At 32.9% G+C, this 23,733-nt stretch overlaps 1 protein-coding gene and 1 long non-coding RNA gene across 2 annotated transcripts in view; both read left to right on the forward strand.

The window, feature by feature from the left end:
• The first annotated feature begins 1,517 nt into the window (after window positions 1-1,517).
• Window positions 1,518-2,358, forward strand: LOC129905306 (uncharacterized). Its single transcript, XR_008770601.1, has 2 exons — window positions 1,518-2,047; window positions 2,104-2,358. It is a non-coding gene; the product is annotated as an uncharacterized LOC129905306 (long non-coding RNA).
• Window positions 2,359-3,793: 1,435 nt separating this feature from the next.
• Window positions 3,794-23,733, forward strand: part of LOC129905297 (serine/threonine-protein kinase N) — a 214,847-nt gene continuing 194,907 nt past the window's right edge. The window contains exon 1 of the mRNA XM_055980746.1: window positions 3,794-4,499. Within this exon, the coding sequence (XP_055836721.1) occupies window positions 4,479-4,499 (21 nt within the window). The 5' untranslated portion in view covers window positions 3,794-4,478. The remainder of the gene's footprint in view (window positions 4,500-23,733) is intronic.

The following is a 23,733-nucleotide window of genomic DNA, read 5'->3' on the forward strand; positions in this document are numbered from 1 at the left end:
AAAGACCATTTATCTTGAATATCCAACCACTAGAACCCAAACTATAAGCATTTTAAAACAACAGTTTCAAGACTTTTGAGAGTTTCGTTATTCAATTTTTTGTTAGTTTAAATTGATTGAAAACTTTTGAACAAAATCTTGAAGTGGTTATCTTAAAAATCTTATATTATGACTTCTATTGGTCGGATTTTCAAGAGTAATGACTTCAGACTCATGGAAAATGACAGAGCATCATACTTTATGTTCCAAATAAAAATATAAACCAATTTGTCGTTCATACATTGAATAATGCATTATCGATACTAATACTGCATTTTCTTACATTCTTAACGCAATACTGCGAAACGTCCATAGTAAAAGTTTTTCCTAAGTTATAGTCCTTTCATTTGATACCAATTTTATTAATGGCCGCTCAACGTCCAAAATGCCCATTCTCCTTTCAGAGGTCTGTTTGGGTACTGCCTTAAACAGAAATATTACAACTTTTTTCAACATTTTCAGCCCAATTCCTGTTTGGGTACTCTGAAATTGTGCATTTTTTTCACAAAAAAGATGGCCGCGAGGGAGAAAAAAATTTCCCCTTCTTGTCAAAGGTAGTGCTTTTTCTCTGTTTTTCTTGTCACAGAAAATAAACAAAACAAAATAAAAACATATCAGTTTGGCTTTTTTTCTTGTTTTTTTCTTTATTAATTGCGTTTTAGTGGTGTGATACTCAAAATAACTTAATAATTTATGAACAAAATAATAATTAAAGTCTTTCAAAAACAATACAAAGTGGTTTTAATATTTTTCAGTTCTTTAGGCTTAACTACATACACCACTTTTTGAAAAAGTACAAAAGTGAAAATATTTTTTTTCTGGCTAGCGCAATTTTTTTGTGAAAAAGAGTATACAAATTGTTTCTTAGACCAAAAAATAAGCTTTCTGCATCATTAGTTTTAATTTTCCACCCCGAAAAACTACACAAAAATGCATTTGAAAATTTTCACTTTTGTACTTTTTCACTTTTTGAGCCAATGTAGTTATACCTTTTATTTTTTTTTTATTTGTGTTTAGATTTTTTGATCAACAAAACAATGTTCAAACATGGCGATGTGGCTATATTTCGTGTTTTTTTTTTTTGTATTTATTGCGTTTTAGTGGTTAAGTGCTTTATTTTATAAATATTTTATGAAGAAATAAATAAAAGAAAAGTGTTTGAAAACAAAAAATACAAAATGTTTTGATATTTTTCGTTTCTTTTTTTCCAATTGGTGTTGTTGTTTACATTTTTGTTGTTGTTGAAAAAGTAGCAGAAAATTTTGTGCTAAAAGCGTTTGGGTACTTTTACACAATTTTTTTTTTTGTCTGAGAGGATTTCATCCCCACTCCTCAAAATTTGACAGGTTTCATATTTTTGTCCAAAAAGAACCCAAACAGACCTAGTATTTATCAACTATTGATTCATAATTGTAAATCACAATACGGGTGATATATTTTTAATAAAAACACACCGATCTTTTTGTTCTTCCCTGCAAACCAAACCTCAGTAGTTTAGGGGAAATTACAACCACCAACAAAGTCTATACTTTGTAGGTGTATGTGTTTCCTTATTTACCAAAATCTCTCCCCTCAAAATATTGTAGTTTTGTTTCTCCTGAAAAAAATAAACTCTTTGGTAAATGGAAGGAAAAGAGAGCGATGTATGCAATGCACAAAGTTTTGTCTCTTTTGTAATGGCGGCGCGCCATTGATTTGACTTTTCCTGCATTTTATATTTTCTAGTGAAACCTTGATAGCCGCAGCAACATATTCGTTAAGAAAAAAAAACATTTCTGTGCTCCATTTGATAGATAAATAGAACAATTTAACTTAAAAAATAAATAAAATCTTCTCAGTGTTATTTGTGAAAACTATTTTTTAAAAAAAAACAATCTACCGCACAAATTCTTCGGCACGCCACATAAATTCCACCACCATTTCCACCATCAAAATGCACAGCCTCAGCCTTGTGCATTTAGAAAAAAAATGACACAAAAACAACCACCAATTGATTTGGAAAATAAAGGTATGCTGATTATAAAATTGATAAATTATAAAGTTGTTGATTTTTCTGTCTTTTAGTGGCGATCAATTCCAGACATCATTGACTGAGTTTACAGCAGCTTCAGCCTTGAGCATTTAGAAAAAAAAGGCAAAACAAGATACAAAAACTACCACCAAAGTGCAGACTGCAGAGTATTTTTTTTTTTCATTTTTCTCAACTGCCCAGGCCACAGTGGCGTGCCCAAGGATCTTTTTTTTTATGTATTTTGTTTTAAAAAAAAAACTATTTTGTGTTTTTCCAATAAAATATTAAATAATAGTTGTTTAAAAGAATTGTTTGTTTGTTTTGAAGATTTTTTTATTTTCAGATGAAATTAAAATATGGATTTTAGCAGTACGGATATAAACCCATGAAAGTGCTCCAAATAAGTACTTTAAAAGTACAAGTTTCAGTGCTTTTTCTGTAGGTAAAAAAGTACTGCAAAATGTACATCAGAACCACTTCCAGAAGTGCTTCGCTGATGCACTTTTGAATAACATTTGTCTGTACTATTAATGGAGGGGAAATTTATTTCATCTTGCATGCAAGAAAGAGATAGCTGCTTCACGTATTCTTATATACAGAAAGTATATAACTGAGTTTTTTCCCGGGCTCCTATCTTTTTTCAGTGGAAAAGAAGTACTTCTTTTACGTACATATTTCACCGGTTTTTTCTGTAGTTCTGCGTTTGCTGGGTTATAACTATTTTTCTATAAATTAATTTCTTCCAACACTCCCACATCGACACCCAAAAATACACAATTTCTCTGAACACATCCCACTATTCAAACCACCACTACAACAAACCCCAACCAACTTCACTTCAATCTGTCAAAAAATGTTTAAAAAAATAAAATTCTCCTTCAAAAGAAAACTCAAAAAAAAAGAACAAAAAAAAAACCTACTCTCTCAACGGTTGGCTGCCCTGCATACCTCAAAGCAACATGTCGTAAAAAAATACTCGTCTTAAAAAGTTTTTTTCAATTTTTTGCTGTGGAATTTTTTTTATAATTTCTCTCTCTCTCAATTTCGATGTGTTGTTAACAATTTTTCTATATAATAAAATTTTTTAATTTTTTTATATATATTATATTATTATAATTTACCATCTCTCAAATAAATAAAACTTGAATTGTGCAAATTCTTCTATACAAATTTTTATTTCAACTTGAAGAAAGAAAAAAAAAGAAGAAGAAACGCGAAAAAAAAGAAGAAAAAATCTTGCTTCCTCTAACTGCTGCTATTGCAGTCCGGTTGTGTGTCCATTTGTTGGACCTGTGGATTAAAATTCAATAAAATTTCACAAGAAAACATCTAAAAATTATCAAAAAAAAACAAAAAAGTGACCATCGCGACAAAAATCGCATCACAAAAATCGAGATAAAATTCAAGAAACTGAGCAAGCATCTTTGTGGGTTTTTTGAAATCTCGGAATTATCTCGGTAATATCGAAATCACAGTATGTTAATTTTTAATGAGACATTCACCGCCACCGAAGCCGCCGTCAAAAACAACAAAACCTTCGCCATTATTGTCTCCTTTTTGTCGCTATCATCATCATCGTCGTTGTCGTCGTCATCGTCATCTTTGTTTCATCTCTCCTCTTCTTGGTTGATTCTATAAATATATAAATTTTTTATAATTTTTGTATTTTTTCTTTGAATAATAAAAAAAAAGTGTTACTTTTTTAAGCAAAAAAAAAAAAAACCAATCGCTTTTATCTAAGTTAAGTTAAGTAGTTTTATTGTTTTGAAGAAAAGTTAAATACCCTCGGGCTACTCTTTGAGAGTTGGAAAGGAAAAACTACAATTCCCCCCGGGAGATTCTCTGGAATCGTCTTTCCCACTTTGCGTCTCTCTTTTTTTGCTCTGCCATCATCATTCTCCGCATTCACATTCGTTTGTTGTTCGTCGTTGATTCGCGTTTTTATTTTTGCCATTTTTCTCGTCGTCGTCGTGTTTCAATTACTTTGACTTTGAGATACACCAGAAACACATAACTGCTCTGTGCTGAGAGTAGCACATCGAATCAAAATCGAGAGATACACCACAGAGAACTCTAGGTACATCGAATTGAGTTCTGTGTTGTTTTGTGTGTACTAAGGTACCCTCTACGACGAGGAGCAGGCCGAGAGGAGACAACCTCCTCCTCTTGTCGTTCTGTCGTTATTCACAAATCGCGCTGGTGGAGTAATTCCTTCTCCTCTATTCTTTATATTGTATGTTATTTGATTATTCTCGAGTCGCGCGTGTTTTGTCTTTGTTGTGTCTTTTGGGTCTTTTGAGCCTGGAAGAAGAGGAACCACCTTTAACAGAAATCTACTACTAATTTCTTTAGACACTCACATCGTTAGTCGGTGGATTGTCGGTCATTGTCATCATCATCGTCGTTGTTAGTCTTCATCGTCATCAAAATGGCGGACTCCTACTATCAGGTAAGTTGTTAATAAAAAAAAAATGTAAATTCCTTATATTTCTCAGGTACACAAGTCCCTTACCACCTGTTCCCATGGAGGAGTAGAATGCCTGCCACACGGTAGCTAGCCACTATTAATGGCTCCGTCTTCATCCACACCAGTGGCGTAGGTAGCCCTTTGCGGGGCCCTGTATCCAAATTATTTTGGGGGCCTCCCTCCATCTTCCAGTCTTTGAAACAGCCTTAAGCCTTAACAACATTAGCTCAAAAAGTGAACATTTTCAAAAGCATTTTTGTATAATTTTTGAAGTTAAGATTAAGAATTTGTAGCTTGATTAGTTTTCTACAAAATCGGAATATAAGCGATTCATCTTCAAAAATTTTTTTAGAATTTAGAATATTATGGTATTTTGAAAGTTAACTTTTAAGCTAACTTGTATTTATAAGACCTTAAATATTTCAAAAAGAGTAGAGCCACAAAATTGGGGTTTTACCGTAAAAGCTATAATTACCTAAAAAAAAAAAAAAAATTAAGACAGCAGGGGGTCAATTCTCGTTCTGTGATATTTTGAAATAAAAACAAAATTCCGAGTTTCACACTATATTCGATTCTTGATATGTGAAAGAAATAATACAAATCGTCGGTCTCATGAGAAAACCTCGTAACTCCCAAAATCAAAATTTTACAGGAGAGACGAAAGAGTAAACAAACAACAGAGTAGTTGGGAAGAAACGCGCTGTGCAAAATTTGAATTTAAGTCTATTTAGAGTTTTCGGAATGACCTAAAATTTTCTGGGTTGCTCCGCTGACATATTTTCTAAATAATGGCATTCAAAAGTCATTTTTGAAAAAAAGAGGAGTGTATTTTTTAAACTCAAAATTGAAATATGATACTACGCATAGGATCTATAAAATTGATTTTTGAAAAATAAAATTAACATTTAACTAGCTACAATATCTGGGATTAGTTTTTCTTTGATTCCGCAAGTTATTTTATGGAATAATTTTATTGATTTTCAATTATAAGCACATTTTTAAAGCAACTACATATCGCGCCCTCAGTGCAAAAGAGCGAGTACTCAAAAAAGTTCATTTTGAGAAAACGCTTCTGCAAAATACATACTGACTCTAAACTTTCCCCTATAACTTTCCATGGGACAGCAATTTCCATAATGTCAAAGCTCTATTACAAGAAACATTATGTTTATTTTGTAGTTTTAATAAATTTATTTGTTTAAATTGTTTAAATTAGGAAAGAGTTTGACTCTTAATATAGTAGGAATTGGATAAAAACAGTCATAATCTTTCGAATTTTTCGTTTAAGTTAACAACAAGCCCTTCAAAAGAAAGGTAATTTAAAAAGCAACATTTCCTCATCATTATCTCAAAAATGTCATTTTTTGACTTATCGCTCTTTTGCACTGAGGGTGCGATATGTAGTTCCTAGCAGAAATCAACTGGAGAGTCTTTATTCAACTTTTCTAACAGTTTTGTTGATCCTAGTTTTATTAGGTACATCATTTGAAAACGGAAACAGTTTATCTGGTCCTAAGGTGTCAATCATACTATTCAGACCATAAAGAATGAAAGCTCTAAGATCCTTGTTGAATTTAACCAATCAAAATATCCCAGGTGGCAATTGCAAACGTTGACTTTAAGGAACGATTCCGAAATTCTTACAATTATTTCTGCCAACTCATCAAAGAAGCGCTTCGTTATGTTCCTGCTTTTATTTTTGAAAACATGTTTCACTTTCCAAAAAAAAAAAAAAGTTTTCTTTCTCTATGTTAATCATTTTGTTCATTCTGAAAGACTTTGGAAACAGAATTTATGTTTTCAAACAAAACTATCCCAAAGACACAACATGTACAAAAAATGGTTATAAGAAAATGTTTATTTACTCATTTTTTTTGGGGCCCGCATATGTCAGGTTCCCTGTTACATGAATAGAGCTGATACAGCGGTAGCTACGCCACTGGTCCATCCACACACTACAGTGGACAGATACAGTGGGAATTTATATATCTTCTTTCTTTTTTCATTTCAACACCGGAATTTCTATTGTTTTGGTTTTTTTTTTTTTGTAGAGTCTCTTTTGGGTTAGTTTTTCCCCCTTTAGTGTGCTGGTCACTGAGTCTGACTATAAACTACTGGTTTCCTGTTTTGTTGTCGTTTTTTGTTGTTGTTAGTATTTGGCGGTGTAGCACTGCACTGAAATGCAACTAGAAGGAAATAGCCAAAATTTGACGCAAGCGCTTCGCTTCTAGCAAAATTTGGCTACGTTACGGTTTTATTATTATTTTGTACGTATTTTTATTTTTGTTTGTTTTTCCGCAAAATGTTTTTTTCCCATTTCCCACCCCAAAAAAAAAAAACAACCTCTTGAGTATATTGGTTTCATTAATGAAAATGAAATTTTTGCGCCGCGATGTTTTAACTGCTGTGGTGGCAATAGCAACTGGCAACGTTGGTTGGTTTGCTGCCGGTTGCGAGTTTTCATAACTTTTTTTTTTTATTATTATTTTCTCAGTAAACGCATCGGTTTTGTTGTTGTTTATTTTCTTCTTCTTCTTTGAATTTTTCTTTTGTTGTTTGTTGATTTTGGGGGCCCGGCAAATAAGAGAGACATTGTGGTATAGTGGAATAGATGGTTCGACCCGGCGCAGTCCTTTGTTATGTTGTTTTTTTTTTTTACCTTTTTGGTATAGGTAAAGGTTGCTAAACATTTAGGTTTTTAAGAATAGGTGTGAGTCATTTAGATGGAATGTTGGTTTGGTACACTTGGTGGTGTGTTATAGGTATTTCTTAGTTGGATAGGATGTCCTTTGTTTAGTTTTTGTCCACATTCTCAGTCACACGATTAAATAGTACCTAGTTTTCCCTTCTTTTTTTTCATTGTGTATTTGAAGGAATTTCTTTGTGGTGAAATGTAAATTACGGAATTTAAGTTTTATTGCTTTGTGTTTTTTTTTTGCAGGTATCTTTTCTTATAGGGCTTTCTTATAATACAAGCACTTTTGTAGTTTTTGCAACATTGTGGTTTTGTAATGAATTTTTTCATTACTTTTCTTCCTCGCAACCCAGTGGTTATTATGATGGACTAATAAAATAAGGATTCTAGGTTCAAATGCAACAACTACCACTTTTTTCAGGGGCACTGTCTCTGACCTCCAAGAGTAACTCACCTTATTTCATTTATCGGAAGAAAATTGAAGGTTCCTTACTATATTTACTTCAGCTTGGTCTTGCAAGTGAAACCCGACTATCATCATTCATTGGTAATAGGATAGCCCTTACATTTACATATATAAAACTAGCAGCCTCCGACTAAAATAATAAAAAGTAAACAATCTTATTTAGCTGATTTCAAAGAAAATCTTCATTATATACATTTTCAAGATTTTTTTTAAAAACATTTTTGTATAACTAATTAACTGCTACTATCTTTCTTTAAATTATTTTGTTTTCGTCCCGAAACTGCCTAGATCCTTGATAGGAAGCAACTCCGATTTTCTTATTCGCATTTAAGTCATAGTGTGTATCGCTTTGCGTTACTTACTTAGGATGAAAGCTTCTTGAGGTGAAGCAAGAATCCGTTGATAATTTGGGCCTCAACCAACAAATTTTTCAGCCAGCTCTATTCTTAGACTACTGCTTCCAGTTTAAGGGTCCCCTGGCTTGGAGTCCAAAATTTGGAGTCCAGCCATATTAGTTGCTCCATCTTAACTTTACTCATTCAACCCATACAGCTCGGTGTTCTATCTTCTCAAAGAACAGCAATGTAGATAGGGCCAAATATCGACATACAGCAGAACTGAATTGGGAAAGTAAAAGTCCTGTTTGAGAACACTAAGTTTGCTGGTCAATTGCCTTGTTAAAATAAAGAAGCAGCGGTTAGGAATAGTAATTCTCCGTCTAATTTCAGCGCTGGTGTTGTTTTTCGTATACAGGGTGTCCCACAGTCACCGCCCCAAACGAAAACCATGGATTCCTGAGGTCATTTTAAGTCGAAAAACTTAAGAGGTAATTTTCTCGTTTTCGTCCCGTTTTCGAGTTATCACGGTTTTTATGATTTTTGTTCTCTTTTCCCTTATCTAGCTTTATCTTTGCCAAACTACGTTTGATTTGAAAATTTTTTTTACAACCAATCAAGAATTTATTACAGTTTTAGTTTGTCTCAAAACTTTTTTTTTTGCGGACAACCGTTTCTTCACAATTTGGCATCAAACACAATTTTCTTCGTTTTTTAAGTTGTTTTTTACACTTTCATATCATTTAAGTCAAAAAAACACGTTAATGAGTATTAATTTTTTGTGCTTTTTATTAAAGCCCAGTTTATTTTCATAAAAAAAATAAGTTTTATTTCATAAAAAAGGCTACTGAAAGTAATTAAAAAAAAATAAACAAACTGAGTGAATTAAAAAAAAAATAATTTTTAAATAAAAAATTAATTTAAATGAATTAAAAACTTTTTCTGAGCTATTGTGGTTAAGAAAAGAACAAATAAATAAAGCTCAGAAAAAGTTTTAATTCATTTAAATAAATTTTTTATTTAAAAATTATTTTTTTTTTAATTCACTCAGTTTGTTTATTTTTTTTAAATTACTTTCAGTAGCCTTTTTTATGAAATAAAACATATTTTTTTTATGAAAATAAACTGGGCTTTAATAAAAAGCACAAAAAATTAATGCTCATTAACGTGTTTTTTTGACTTAAATGATATGAAAGTGTAAAAAACAACTTAAAAAACGAAGAAAATTGTGTTTGATGCCAAATTGTGGAGAAACGGTTGTCCGCAGAAAAAAAAGTTTTGAGACAAACTAAAACTGTAATAAATTCTTGATTGGTTGTAAAAAAAATTTTTCAAATCAAACGTAGTTTGGCAAAGATAAAGCTAGATAAGGGAAAAGAGAACAAAAATCATAAAAACCGTGGTAACTCGAAAACGGGACGAAAACGAGAAAATTACCTCTTAAGTTTTTCGACTTAAAATGACCTCAGGAATCCATGGTTTTCGTTTGGGGCGGTGACTGTGGGACACCCTGTATATAGCGGAGATTAAGTAAAAAAAGTCATTAACTAGCAAGAATGATGTTAAAGAATTTGGATTACAGCTCGACGCCTTGTCTAAAACATGTTTTTGACATCAAAGGTACTTACTGACCCTGTCTCTGATGATCTTAAAAGGGATGCCAAAATTATACGTAACTCAATACAGTAGATACTATCTTAAACGGTAAAAAGGCGATGGGTATGGATTTTATATTCGTGGATTTTTTCCAAAATCTGCCCTAATGTTAACATTTGGTCGACCACCGTTCCACACACTGATAAGCATCTATCAGCACTTCTTACTTCTTATATAAAACTTAAATATAATTGATTTAAGATTTTGGATAGGAAAGGATTAGTTCGAACATTAGATTTACTGATGACGAACCCTGCAAACGAAATATGTACTCTATAAACAATGGGGCAGGTCTAAGTTGCTACTAAGAAAGACTGGAGTTTATCCTATTCAAATAACATTGGATAAACTCCAGCTTATATAAACTGGGGTGTAAAAACGACTATGAATATGCCCCAATGTTTACAAATCTCGTACCAACCCTACCAACTTTAACGGGACTATATATTCGCTATCTTTACTTTTAAATTATTTCGATATGAAGCCTAGGTCAATGTTTTCACCTTCCCCTAAAAAGAGAACACTCTTTTAGATACTTGCAGACTCTTTTGATTCCTAGCTTTTTGACAATTAAAACACTAAAAATTAAGTTTTATTCTAGTATCAATGTTTTTAAACAGTTTATTAACTAACATTTAACGTCTTGTAGAGAAAACCTTAATATGCCCTTAACTTTTTCAGGATTGTTGGATTATCACAGTTTTTTTTTTTCATTTGATTCCATACAAATTTTGATAAAACACTTCAGATTAGTGTTCAGCATCTTAAATAACATAAAAATAAATCACTTAACATAATAATACCACCATAACTTAACATTTAAATAAAATAAAAATAATTTTAAATGGTCCAATTGCAGAAAAATACAATTGAAGATATTAAGCACATGGCAGCAAGTAATGCATGTCTTTTTCCAACTAAATATTTAATATCAACGGATTGTTAACCCGATATTAAATACCTAAACCAATTCCGGTTTTGAATATATGGCATTCTGAATCTCAGAATCCTATTACAGCTAAATCATTGCAAACTGGTTTCAAGCTACCAACCAACCGGTAATCAACATTGAAAACATCTCCCATTTAAATTAAATCCGATCAATCTAGGATCTTTAAAACAAGAAGATGAATTAAAATAAAAGTTCAACATAATCTCTCTCTCTCTCTCCAATCGAATCGAATTAAATCTAAAATTGGACGCACTCATACACTTATCTGTGCCTAAAAGGCACACGACAACGGCACTTCATCTTGTACAGATTTTATTCTATAAATAAACTTTTCTGCAAAATCAAGCAAAAACTAAACTAAAATAAAAATAAAATTATATACAAAAAATAATAAAAAGACCTAATTTGCATGAGCGTTTTCTGTTTTTGGGTTCTATGAGAGAGGAGCAAAGTAGAAATCGCAAGATACTTCTCCACGAAAAATATAAAGAACACAAAACTGCATCGTTAGTGCAGTCGAAATTTAGAACGAAAAGTTACACCTGATGTGCGGCTCGACTGGCCTGATGCGAGAGTATCGCTAGCTGGCTGCGGTATAATAGCCGTTTCTTGTTTGCCTGTTCTGTTCTGAATGTGTTTGTTTGTAAGTTGCCCCGCAATCGGAATTGACCTTGTTCTCGGGCAATCTAGAAATACCTGGCGGGGTCTACCTACACTTCATGCTTCGATTGCAACGTTTCATCGCGTAGATGTACATAAGCTCAGTGCGCAAATAAAACAGGTCCTCGCCAAAAACAAAACAAAACAAAAAAAAAAACATATTTTCGTTTTAGGTTGTTTTCTGTTTTAAACTGGACACACAGATATTCGAAATGATCTTTCTCTGAGCAAGTAAAGTAAGAGATGAATGGGAGAAGAATACTGTGTAAGAGGGCGAATCGCATCTAAACCAGAACCGGCACCGGCAGTTTATACAAGTTTAATTTATTTTAGGAAACTTATTCAAAATAAGTCTCTTCCCTATGACATTTTGTATCGTCTTTAAATAGCTTACGAAACTATAGGATCACATTTGGAGATTGTGATTCCTTGTGTACAAAGAAATAATGGAAATTATAGCAGGAATTTCCGAAACCAATTGATTTTGATGTTACAGAAATATTTTAAGTTTGTTTTGGGAACTTATTGCAGGTGTAGGATGTGTGTAGAATTTAATGACTGCAAATTATAAGGAAATATGTACATATTTCATTGCAATGGTTTTTGAGATCGTAAATAAAATGAATATACGCTTAATTTTACAAGTCTGCTGAGAATGTCATCCTTTTAGTGTTTATTGGATTGGGTAGGTTGGCATTTAGCCGCCGTAGTAAGCCGACTGCATTTTGGCGTAAAAGTAAACTGCTTCCTCGTTGTCGGTTGAGATTATGGATATCCAAATCACAAATATGCCTGGGCTCGGGAGGTCTTTGTTGGTTTAACATCCTTTTCACTAGCTGACTAATTTGGTTGGCTATGCTTCCTCGTTGAGTCGCTCGTTGCTATAATATTTTTGGCTCTGTCGGCCATTTTTCTATCGAAAATTTAAACTTCCTTCATGGCTGTCTTGAAAATAGAATCATAAATCACCAAAAAATTGTCGGCGATGTTAGGTCGCAGAAGCTGCTTATAGATCAGTAGTTTTGTTTGATGGCTTAATCCGTTTCTTCACTTAAGCAGAGAGTGAAGGCAACTGAGAACCAAACGAGAGTGCTTGTTGAATGACAGAAGCTCGTAAAAGTATATAAAAGTAGTACTTGGCAGGGCTTTTGACTGGCAATCTAGTTCCATCTGGATGCTTCTACAATTTCTAGCTGATCGACTGCCTCGTGCTCCTGTTCGCCTTACACATACAATTTTCGAATGTGAGATTGGACTTTCCTGGCAACTAGCGTTGGCGAGATAGACTTGCACATTTGCAGAATGTATGTAATTAAATCGTTGGATTAACGCAGGTCCTCGTACTCACATGCAGGCCTAACGTCAGGATTAGACTGATTCAAAAAAATTTTTTTTTTATTTTGTTCAAAGCATTGTTGAAAATATTGTTGGAAATGACGACAAAAAAATACTGTAAAAGTTTCAGCCCTTAATGTTAACATTTAGTACCGCCGCATCGCAATTTTCTATTTCCCATACGATTTGTATGGGAAAGATTGTGTATTTGTGTTTAGAATTTTGTATCTTTTTAATGGTTCATCAAAAAGGCTAAATTTAATCATTTTCTTGTATAAAATTGAACGCTCTACAAGATTGCATTTATGAAATTAAAAAAAAACGGACGCGAAAAATTAATTAAAATAATTTTTAGTTGAAAAAATGAATAATTCGAATTTATTGAATAAATCTAATATGATAGTTTTAGAGGATCTGTGAAACCAAAACACAACATAGAATACAAATATTCGAAAATTTTGCCAAATTTTTTGAAAAAACATAACAATATCGTCAAAAAATCGGAAAAAAATGAGAAAAAATTACTTTTTATATTTTAAAGTTGAATAACTTCGAAACGCGGGGGTAAATCAAAAAAATTAAAAGGAGCTTTTTTGTAGAGCGGACAATTTTATAAAAGAAAATGATTTTGTCAATCCTTTTTGATGAACCATTAAAAAGATACAAAATTCTAAACACAAATACACAATCTTTCCCATACAAATCGTATGGGAAATAGAAAATTGCGATGCGGCGGTACTAAATGTTAACATTAAGGGCTGAAACTTTTACAGTATTTTTTTGTCGTCATTTCCAACAATATTTTCAACAATGCTTTGAACAAAAGAAAAAAAATTTTTTTTTGAATCAGTCTAGTCAGGATACTATAGAGGAAACGGATTAAGCCAACCAACGAAACTCCTGATCTACAAGCAGCTTCTACGACCTGTCATCACCTATAGCTTTCCGGTATGGTATACCATTTCCAAGACAGCCATGAAGGAACTTCAAATTTTTGAGAGGAAAATCCTGAGGATCTGCACCGGACTTTACTTCGATCGACAGCGACAAAAATACTACAGCAACGAGCGACTTTACGAGGAAGCAAACATCATAACGTTGGAAAAGTATCTGCTGCAATCTGCAAAGAAACTTGTCGGAAGCATCGCCAACCACCCCAATCAGCTGATGAGAAGCATGAGAACCCAACAACGACATCCCGAACCCAGATACCTTAGTGCTTTGGATATTCTGGATGAGCACATAATCCCAACCGACAACGAGGAAGTAGTTTACTTTTACGCCGATACGCAATCGGCCTACTACCGCGGCTAATTGCCATACCACCCAACCCACCATTATCAATACCGGAAGCATCGCCAACCACCCCAATCAGCTGATGAGAAGCATGAGAACCCAACAACGACATCCCGAACCCAGATACCTTAGTGCTTTGGATATTCTGGATGAGCACATAATCCCAACCGACAACGAGGAAGTAGTTTACTTTTACGCCGATACGCAATCGGCCTACTACCGCGGCTAATTGCCATACCACCCAACCCACCATTATCAATACAACAACTGGACAACCGGGACGGAATACCCCGAGGATAACCTAGTCAGCAGACTTGTAAAATTAAGCCTATTCATGTACTATATTTACATATATTTTATCTTTTATCCATTGTATAAGGTTAGGCCCCATATGTGCCAACAAATTTTAATATCAATCAATGTATCTTATTAGAAATAAGTTAAGCTTAAGTCAATTGTATATAGTATGTTCAATAAAACAAAATTGAATTGAAATTGATACTATAGAGGAAGGGGCCAAGTTTTGATTCTTGGGCAACTTCAGATGTAATGCACTTGATTGGTGGTTCGCGATACTCCACTTATACAAAAAAGTTCCTGGAATAACTAAAAGTAATTAGTGCTAAACCCTAATAATTGATGTTAATAGATAAGGGCTTCTATCTACACGCTGTTAAATGCTTTCTCAACATCCAGAAAGTATGTGACGGTATCTTGATGGTTGTTTAATTAAAAATAGTTTTGCCGTGATATTAAGTAATGAGGAAAGCTAAAAACCATTCATAATAAGTAACATCCTTATCAAAAAAAATATAATTCTAGATGAAAAGAGTCCCAAACGTAATGATCGAAAAGTAATATCCTAAAAGACCAACTTAAGATTTGCCGAGACTAACAAATTTTTGTTTTACAGCAAACCTGGTAGTTTCCACGAAGTTTATTAGTTTCGGCTGATATTTTAAAATCTCACCTGAAATTTACCCTACTCTACAAAGATTGGATAGAAAAATTTCGGTTTAAATTTACAATTTTTCGCCGAAACTAGGAAATAGTTTCACCAAAATTAATTAGTTTCGAGGGCAAGTGCCTCGAGTGCGATTTGTCAGTATTCATAGAAATAAGACATTTTTCCGAAGATTTTAAGAAGGCATTAAAACTTAGACAGAATAGACTCATAAAAATTACTCCAAAGTAATGCTATTTCTGAGTAAGAATAAGACTGGATTTGTAAACATCCGAAATTGAACTTTCTTAGGTAATTTCTTAGATAACACATTGGATCTTAAGAAAAAGAAAGAGTTTCTAAAACGCTTAACCACCAAAAATTAAGCAACTCAAATTGTGCACTCCAAGTCTTTAGTATTAACAAACTCAAATAGCAACAGAGCAATTTACTGAAAGTTCTTTAGCTAAAGTTCTTGTTAACTTTCAATAGCAAAGGACAACAAGTTCCATTAAATAAATAAATTAACCAATCACAAGCTTATTTAACACAAGAACCCTGTATTCAAATTGTGTTTCAAATTCTGCAGTTAGATTTAGTTTTCCAAAATTATTACACAAATTAAAGAACAAAAAGTTCCCTACTTAAAATCCCAACTTTACCTAATAGTTCAAATGTGCAATTAAAGTTAATCCAAATTCATGAGTTATTTATTGACTTACCACCCTGTGTCATATTGCAACTATAATATTATATTCTCTCTAAGAATGAAAGTTCATATAGGTACTTCACATGCATCAAGTTGATACTTTCAATGCAAATCAACTAAAAAAAAAAACAGTTCCCGCGCTCCATTAATCCACCGCAACACAACGCAAAACAATTGACCGCAACAGCAGCAGCAGCAACAGCAAAAAGCGTGAAACCGCGCACTCGAACAGAAGGGTAACAGGGTACAGGGTGTCATGCCATCATATCATCATAATATACATAATATCTTTTGTCTTAAATGCAAGATTTGCTCCTCTCTCGCAAAACTATTATTTTCTCATTATTGCCAAATAAACGCTCCAATGGTTGGGTATTTTTTTCGTGAGTTGGGTTGGGATATGGATGCGATGTGGATATATACAGACTCTACTCCACTTGGGGATTATTTTGCATAAAGTATAAAATAGTGAGCTCTGCATTCGCGGAACGAAATATGCATTTTTTTTTCGTACATTTTTTTGTGTCAATTTATTGCCACAGTTACCAAAGAGGGACCGGCTGGTTGGCTGGCTTGGTGGCTGGTGGCAACTCTTCGCCAACTTGGGCATGGGGCTTCCCATCATCATCATCATATGGAACAATATTATATGTATGCCCTGCTCTGCTCATGGTTATGGAATTGGATGAGATATCTTTTTGTCGACTACGACGACGGTGTTGTGGTGATGACGACGACGACTCCAACAAAAACTGGAATCGAATGGAAGAAGAGAAAGAGTGTATAGGGCTTGGTATCTGGTTTTGGATGTCATATATCTTGTTGTTTCGACGACGATACAATGCGCCCTCTAGCCTGGCGCAACGGCTAGAGAAATTGCGGTACACCACCATCATCGTATAAACCATTAAAAGCTGTCGAAATGGCAGCCTAAGTAGGTAGGCGTTGTTTTATATCGCAATGCGTGCTGGGAGGCTTTATGGGTAGGCTACCATCATAACATTCTGGTTCGAGTGCTATATTTCTCCCTTTCTTTTACCATTCCGTTTGGCGAGAGGGGGACAAAATTGAATGGGATTTAAAAAGTCATTACATGTGGTTGAATACGAATACCATATATCATACGAGAATTGCGTTCAATGGGTAAGCGTATTTTTTAAGCAACAGATTGTAATAAATGGTAATAAAGTTTTGACGTTTGATCTGTTTGCTGTAATCTCTGGGATAACATTTCAAAAGATATATATAACATTCTTTAAATTGAATACGTTTCCCAAACATATGTATAACTGAGTTGGAATTGTTAAAATGCAAGTTAAAGTTATTGATTGGAATTCCTTTAAGAGATTTTTTTTTTAATGAAATTGATATTGTAACTTTTAATCTACTAACCATGATTCAAGAAATGATATATCAGAAAGCTTTTTGATTGTCTATATCTATAGGTTAAAGGCGATGTTACGTCACCATAGTAAGAAAAAAAAAAAATATTTACAATAGTATACTTGTAAAACCATCAGATGGCTCATGATTCTTGTCTCCAAGATTATGCGAGATACCTAATCAATGGAGAAAAAGATACCTTCTTCCAATTTACAACGGGAAGCTGTTGTTGTAAGCTGATCAATGATCTTTTATCTTTATGGTACATAAAGATCGTTGAGCGAGTTTTGGGCAGCCGACTTAGAAAAAAAAATATTTAAGCTTTCTGATGACCAGTTCAAGTTTGTCGCAGGTAGAGCTGTATCAAATCATATGTATTCGCTATTTGCTTCAGTAACGAGCAACGAAACGTTACTTTCTAAACAGTATCGTTACTTGTATGTTTCTTTACTAATGGGTACTAAAGTAACGAAACATACGAGAAACGACGCGATTCCAATTTCAATACTAAATCCGATGTACATTATGAGATACGAAACGAAGTGATACACTCAATTTGTCATATTTAGCATCGTATCGATATCGTTACCGTAGTCAGAATGCTTACTCCAGATAATTATCTGGAGTTTACTTTTGTCTCGATAAAAACAATAGTGGCAACGTGTTAAGGTATCGTTGTGTTATCAACAGCAAAAATTAGCAAAGTTTTGTCGAAAAATTAGAAAAAAATTCAATCAAGTTTCCACGTTTGATTAAAAAAAAATCAAAAAAAAGAAAATTCAATAAGGCTACCTTCAAACTCTTATTACATGATAACGCAGCAACTGGTTTGAATGTTTATGGCCTTAAAATTTAGCTTAGATTATACAAATTGTTGTTGTTTTTTTTTCAAAAAAATAATTTGTACACCCTTAATAATGTACGAAACATACTTAAAATACCAAACATACGAAACGTATCAAATACATGATACGAAATGAAAGATACGAAACATACGAAAATAACGAGTAACGATATTGTTGATGTGGGTACTAGTATCAAAAGTAACGTATACGTGCGGGTACTCATTTTGTCGTTGCTTTTACAGCCCTAGTCGCAGGTAAGTCAACAACAGATGCGATCCAAAGTATCGGAATCATTATGGAGAAACATCGGGATTCCTTGGAGGATTTGCATACACAGATCAGTATTCTATTTCACCAAATACAATTTACAATCACAAATTAGTATTTGTACTTTTTTTTTTAAACAAATTTGTAACTTTTTGTATGTATTTAAAAGATGGTGGAACAGAATTTATCAATTATTTTACATTTTTTTGTGAAAAAGTACTTGTAAATTGTAATTTGTAAGATGGTGAAATAGGCCCCATATAAATTACATCTATCATGTCAAAAAAGCTAGTCCAAAAGTTATACAAAATAATCAAAGAAAATTGCCCAAAAATACTTCAATGCAATTACTTAATTATATCTTATTTTTTTGATTTTAAATACTAAGAGTAGTCTATTAATCTTGCCATCTGCCTTATATTTAGGATAATCTCTATCAATTAGATGAAAATATTTTAATTTAACTCGTCATGCCAATTCTTTATTCAATTTGGTTAGATAAATTGACCAATATTCACTTCATTGGTTAATTAAGACACTCAAATGAAAATTTCACTGCATTTGGAATGGTTGTTTTCCGCATTGGAATTTCTTGTGGTGACTGGTGACCCACAAAGAATTCCTGTTTTCACGCGCAAAACTTTGTTTTGCTGCTTGCTTCAAACGGTTTGGCGCCAGACATGGTATGGCATATGCCATAAAGCCTGGCCTATGTGAGTTGGAATCTGGTTTTCTAATTGAAAGGAATCATTTTTTTTTTTGATTCTTTTTATTTTTTGTATTTTTTGTTTGCCTTCTTTTTATATTCCTTCAAATTTATTTTCTAATTGAAAAACAGGAATCTTTGACAGAAATCTTTATTATTTATTGTCAACATTATTATAGAAACGTTTTTATGTTTTTTATTTTTTTTTTTTATTTTTATTTAAATGAAAGCGAAAAATTTCTTTTAATTTAATCTGATGATGTGATGTATCTTTAACGTAGTATGATGATGTCATTTTTAGCAGTTTAGTTATAAATTGCTGTGATACTATTGCCATTTGCGAGTAGAGTAGGGAAATTTAAAAAAAGCACTGCTGGCTGTTAGATGTTACATCGGAGAATGTTGTTTTAAGTGATACTTAATCTTAATAGTATGTAAGTGCATTGAAGATGATGAGGCGGTCCAGGAATATGGGGCATAAAATGTCAAGTTCCATACATCATGCAGCATGTGTTTGACGTTTGAGCTTGTTAGAAACAAAAAACAAAATCAAAAATGAGAAAAAGTAGAGAAGACGAACTTGTAAAAGAAATTACAGAAAATATTTTCTGTTGCGCACTAGTTCTTAAAAAGTAGTACAGAACTGAGTAATGAGGAAAATGTAAGCAAAAGTATGACAACTGCTTTACAGATTGAAATTCCAATGGCTGAGTTGATTAATGTGAATAATAGTTTTTGGGACTATGAAAAGAAACAAAAAAGACTTAGCCTATAACAAACGGACAAGTAAGACGCTTCTAACAACACCTCATTTATCGAATTATAAGAAGTAATTAAAAAGTTATGAAGGAACAAACAAACTCACATACACATTCAAAGCTTGAAAACGGTCGATTCTTTGTTTGTTTATTTGAATTAAAAGCTTTTCGGAAAATTTATAATACTGTCAGTTTAAAAAGCTTTCACATATCTTGAGTTTTATCTGTCTTATCACCAAGAGGTCTTCAGGCTTAGGAAAATTACCAACCTATGGGGATTTGTATTGTTTGATTTCCCATGTTAATTGAAAGATGGTCTTTTTGGTTAGGTTAGGTTAGGTTAGGTTAGGTTAGGTTAGGTTAGGTTAGGTTAGGTTAGGTTAGGTTAGGTTAGGTTAGGTTAGGTTAGGTTAGGTTAGGTTAGGTTAGGTTAGGTTAGGTTAGGTTAGGTTAGGTTAGGTTAGGTTAGGTTAGGTTAGGTTAGGTTAGGTTAGGTTAGGTTAGGTTAGGTTAGGTTAGGTTAGGTTAGGTTAGGTTAGGTTAGGTTAGGTTAGGTTAGGTTAGGTTAGGTTAGGTTAGGTTAGGTTAGGTTAGGTTAGGTTAGGTTAGGTTAGGTTAGGTTAGGTTAGGTTAGGTTAGGTTAGGTTAGGTTAGGTTAGGTTAGGTTAGGTTAGGTTAGGTTAGGTTAGGTTAGGTTAGGTTAGGTTAGGTTAGGTTAGGTTAGGTTAGGTTAGGTTAGGTTAGGTTAGGTTAGGTTAGGTTAGGTTAGGTTAGGTTAGGTTAGGTTAGGTTAGGTTAGGTTAGGTTAGGTTAGGTTAGGTTAGGTTAGGTTAGGTTAGGTTAGGTTAGGTTAGGTTAGGTTAGGTTAGGTTAGGTTAGGTTAGGTTAGGTTAGGTTAGGTTAGGTTAGGTTAGGTTAGGTTAGGTTAGGTTAGGTTAGGTTAGGTTAGGTTAGGTTAGGTTAGGTTAGGTTAGGTTAGGTTAGGTTAGGTTAGGTTAGGTTAGGTTAGGTTAGGTTAGGTTAGGTTAGGTTAGGTTAGGTTAGGTTAGGTTAGGTTAGGTTAGGTTAGGTTAGGTTAGGTTAGGTTAGGTTAGGTTAGGTTAGGTTAGGTTAGGTTAGGTTAGGTTAGGTTAGGTTAGGTTAGGTTAGGTTAGGTTAGGTTAGGTTAGGTTAGGTTAGGTTAGGTTAGGTTAGGTTAGGTTAGGTTAGGTTAGGTTAGGTTAGGTTAGGTTAGGTTAGGTTAGGTTACGTTAAATTTTCTAATTGGTTGTCGAATTAAAGTGAATTAATGGAAAGGTTCAAGCATTATATTTTTAGAACGTGAATTTTATTTGCAGAAGTATGAATTTTATTTGCAAAAAGATGAAATTTCATTAAAATATGTTAAAATATATATGAAAGAGCTGAACTTAGTATTAATAAATTTTTAAAAATCGAAAGTTTAGGGGGTTTAACCCCCTAAAAAACTACTCAGGTCGTTGCTTGGCTACTGAACTTACTTTAAGCAGGTGAATGAAGTAACGTGAGATACGTTAAGAGTTTTCTTAATTCAAATATTTGTATAAGCGAATTCACATAACTTACAACAGCAAATTCGTACGACCAAGTCGTGCATCTTCTAACAGTTAAACCTAATTTAAAAAAAAACATTGATTTTGTTTTCAATTTATCCCTCTTTCATTTTAGAAGACAGAAGAAAACTATTTGAAACTATTTCAAACGCTCGAAATGTTAAAACAATTAACTTCAATTAACTATCGAAAACATGAACTTAGAACTTCTCGTAACATGGTCCAACAATTCAAAACAGTTATAAAAGCAGTAGATAAATAACCATTAGAAAATGAAAACCAAAAACTTCCTTGTGCATGAAGCTATGTAAAAGTATGTTTATGTCTATTGCTATCCTCATTGAGATACCACAAAGACATCTTTTGTAAAATGGTTTATTGACAAAACTTACTCTGTGGTCTGGAAGGTCTGATATACTCGTACTCTCTCTGGTTGGTCTGGATGGTGCAAAAACATTTCTGTGCAACAACGATTTTGTGCACACTGAAGAATGAATTTGCACGCGACAATGTCAATATAGCAATTGATCCGTCCGTTGTCGTCAGAATCGTCGTTCGTCGTCTTTTTGTCTCGAGAAAAGAAGTATACACATCTTTAGTAAAAGAGAGTATAGCTTTGGTACATAAAGTACTCGTCGTACTACATCAACTATACAAACTACAAAGGACTTTTACAATGTGGCATTCTTACAAAACACACAAAACTCAAATAATACAGTCTGTGTTTCAATTTTATCTATATCCAACTCCAGCTCGTAACAACAACACGATTAACCAGGTGTCAATTGCTCCAAGAGTTAGTATGTAGTATATATTCGCTTCTAAGAAGAACTTTTATGTGTACAGTTGGACGAACACAGAAGTGGTAGCTAGCACTCACATTTAGTTACTTGGCTTCCAAAAGGATGTGGCTAAAGGTTTGCCAAATGACATTCCATTTGTAGTTTATATAGAGAAACTGTTTATTTGAAGAAGAAGTAGCTGTATTTTATACATTTGTACACACACTTTACCAGGGTCATGCCAAAAAGGTTGAGTCTTGAGTCTTATTGCAAACACCTCGTCGTCGTTGCTTCATTTGGTTGGGGATCCACCTATAAGATGTCTCAAGTGAAAGCAAATGCAATTGACTTTAATGAAATGATTCCAAATGTATGAGATATACATATACATATGTAAATTGTGATGATGATGGTGCAAAATTAATTACTCACGTTTTATTGTCTTGTTTCAAATCAAAAACAAGGGAACGGTTATTCATGTTTTTATAACATCATAAAATTGAAAAATACTTTAATTAAACGCGCATTCATAAAGATGCATAAATGGGGTTCGAAAATTGAACCCTGCGGCATGCGATACAGAAATTATACGGATGTGCTTGAGAATAAAATTTCTTCTATAGCAAATTTTGAATCACAGTTGAATAAAAGACTAGAGAGCTATTATATGCTTCGCAAAATCGCAAATCGTTTTCAGAAACCCAACTAAAATTTGGACTTTTATAAAGTGTTACATAAGCTACATTTTAACTTAGCTTTGACTTGACAAAAAGAAGAAAGTTTTACAATTTTGAGTAGTTCAACAACATTTTTATTAGATCTTGTAAGAAGCTTTCTATACAAGTCTTACCGAAGTTGTTTAAAAAAAAAATATATATACAGTTTTTTATTTCAATTACTTTGAATAGGTGAATTTCATTAAATAACCTTTAAAGCTAAGTTGATTCAAGCTCAAAAGGAAAAATAAAACAAATAGCAAAAATGGATTCAAAAGTTGAAGTAAAAAGTTTAAGATTACACTTGTAAGCACATAAGTAAATTATTTATTATGTATTTGAATTGCGCGAAAATTCCTCTGCCTTAAGATAAAATAAATCACTGACATTCGCATTGAAAAGTATGCTTTCATTTCATCTCTGTGCCAAAAAAACATTGATTGATTCTTAACCATTCGTGTAAAAAACGCATCAATTATGAAAGTTTTATTCTATGCAGGAAGCATCGATAGGTTGCACAAAAATGTCGACAAAAACTGCAAGTTGGGTTATATTTGTTGATGATTATACGTGCAAAATCCGTTGGAATTGAAATCCCATCTGCTCCTTTTCAAAAGTTATTCATATTTTTGTATTTCTAATCGGGACAATTTGGAATAAAAATCAAAAGTTCTTAGACGACAATAATTGATAACGGTATTTTGTAGAGGAGTTTAATACAATAATTTTTTAATATGGGAGGGTTGTCCATCTCCCCCCGTTTAGTCGGGAGGGGCAATTTTCTAAAATATCACGTTAAATACAAAAAAAAAATATTAAAAAACCACGGCAACACTTACAGTTATGAATGATACCTTTTTCAAAAGCCAGAATTGTACACTTGATTCTAATTTTAAAATCAAATTTTTGCAATTAATTGTTCTCGAAATAATCAACTTCAAAGTCAAAATTTGGGAAAAAAAAGTAAAAAAAAAACACATTAAATAATATTTTAACCAAGACTGTAAATTTAAATATGAAATAAATCATTGAAATAAACTGCCTCAATTAATTTATAATCAAATTCTGAAAATTATATGCTTCTATGCCTTCTAGTTTTTGAGAACATTTTACATATTATTTAAGTTTTTGTATTCTGAAA

Source organism: Episyrphus balteatus, chromosome 1 (genome assembly GCF_945859705.1).
Source record: "Episyrphus balteatus chromosome 1, idEpiBalt1.1, whole genome shotgun sequence".
In the NCBI taxonomy this organism is placed as follows: Eukaryota; Metazoa; Arthropoda; class Insecta; order Diptera; family Syrphidae; genus Episyrphus; species Episyrphus balteatus.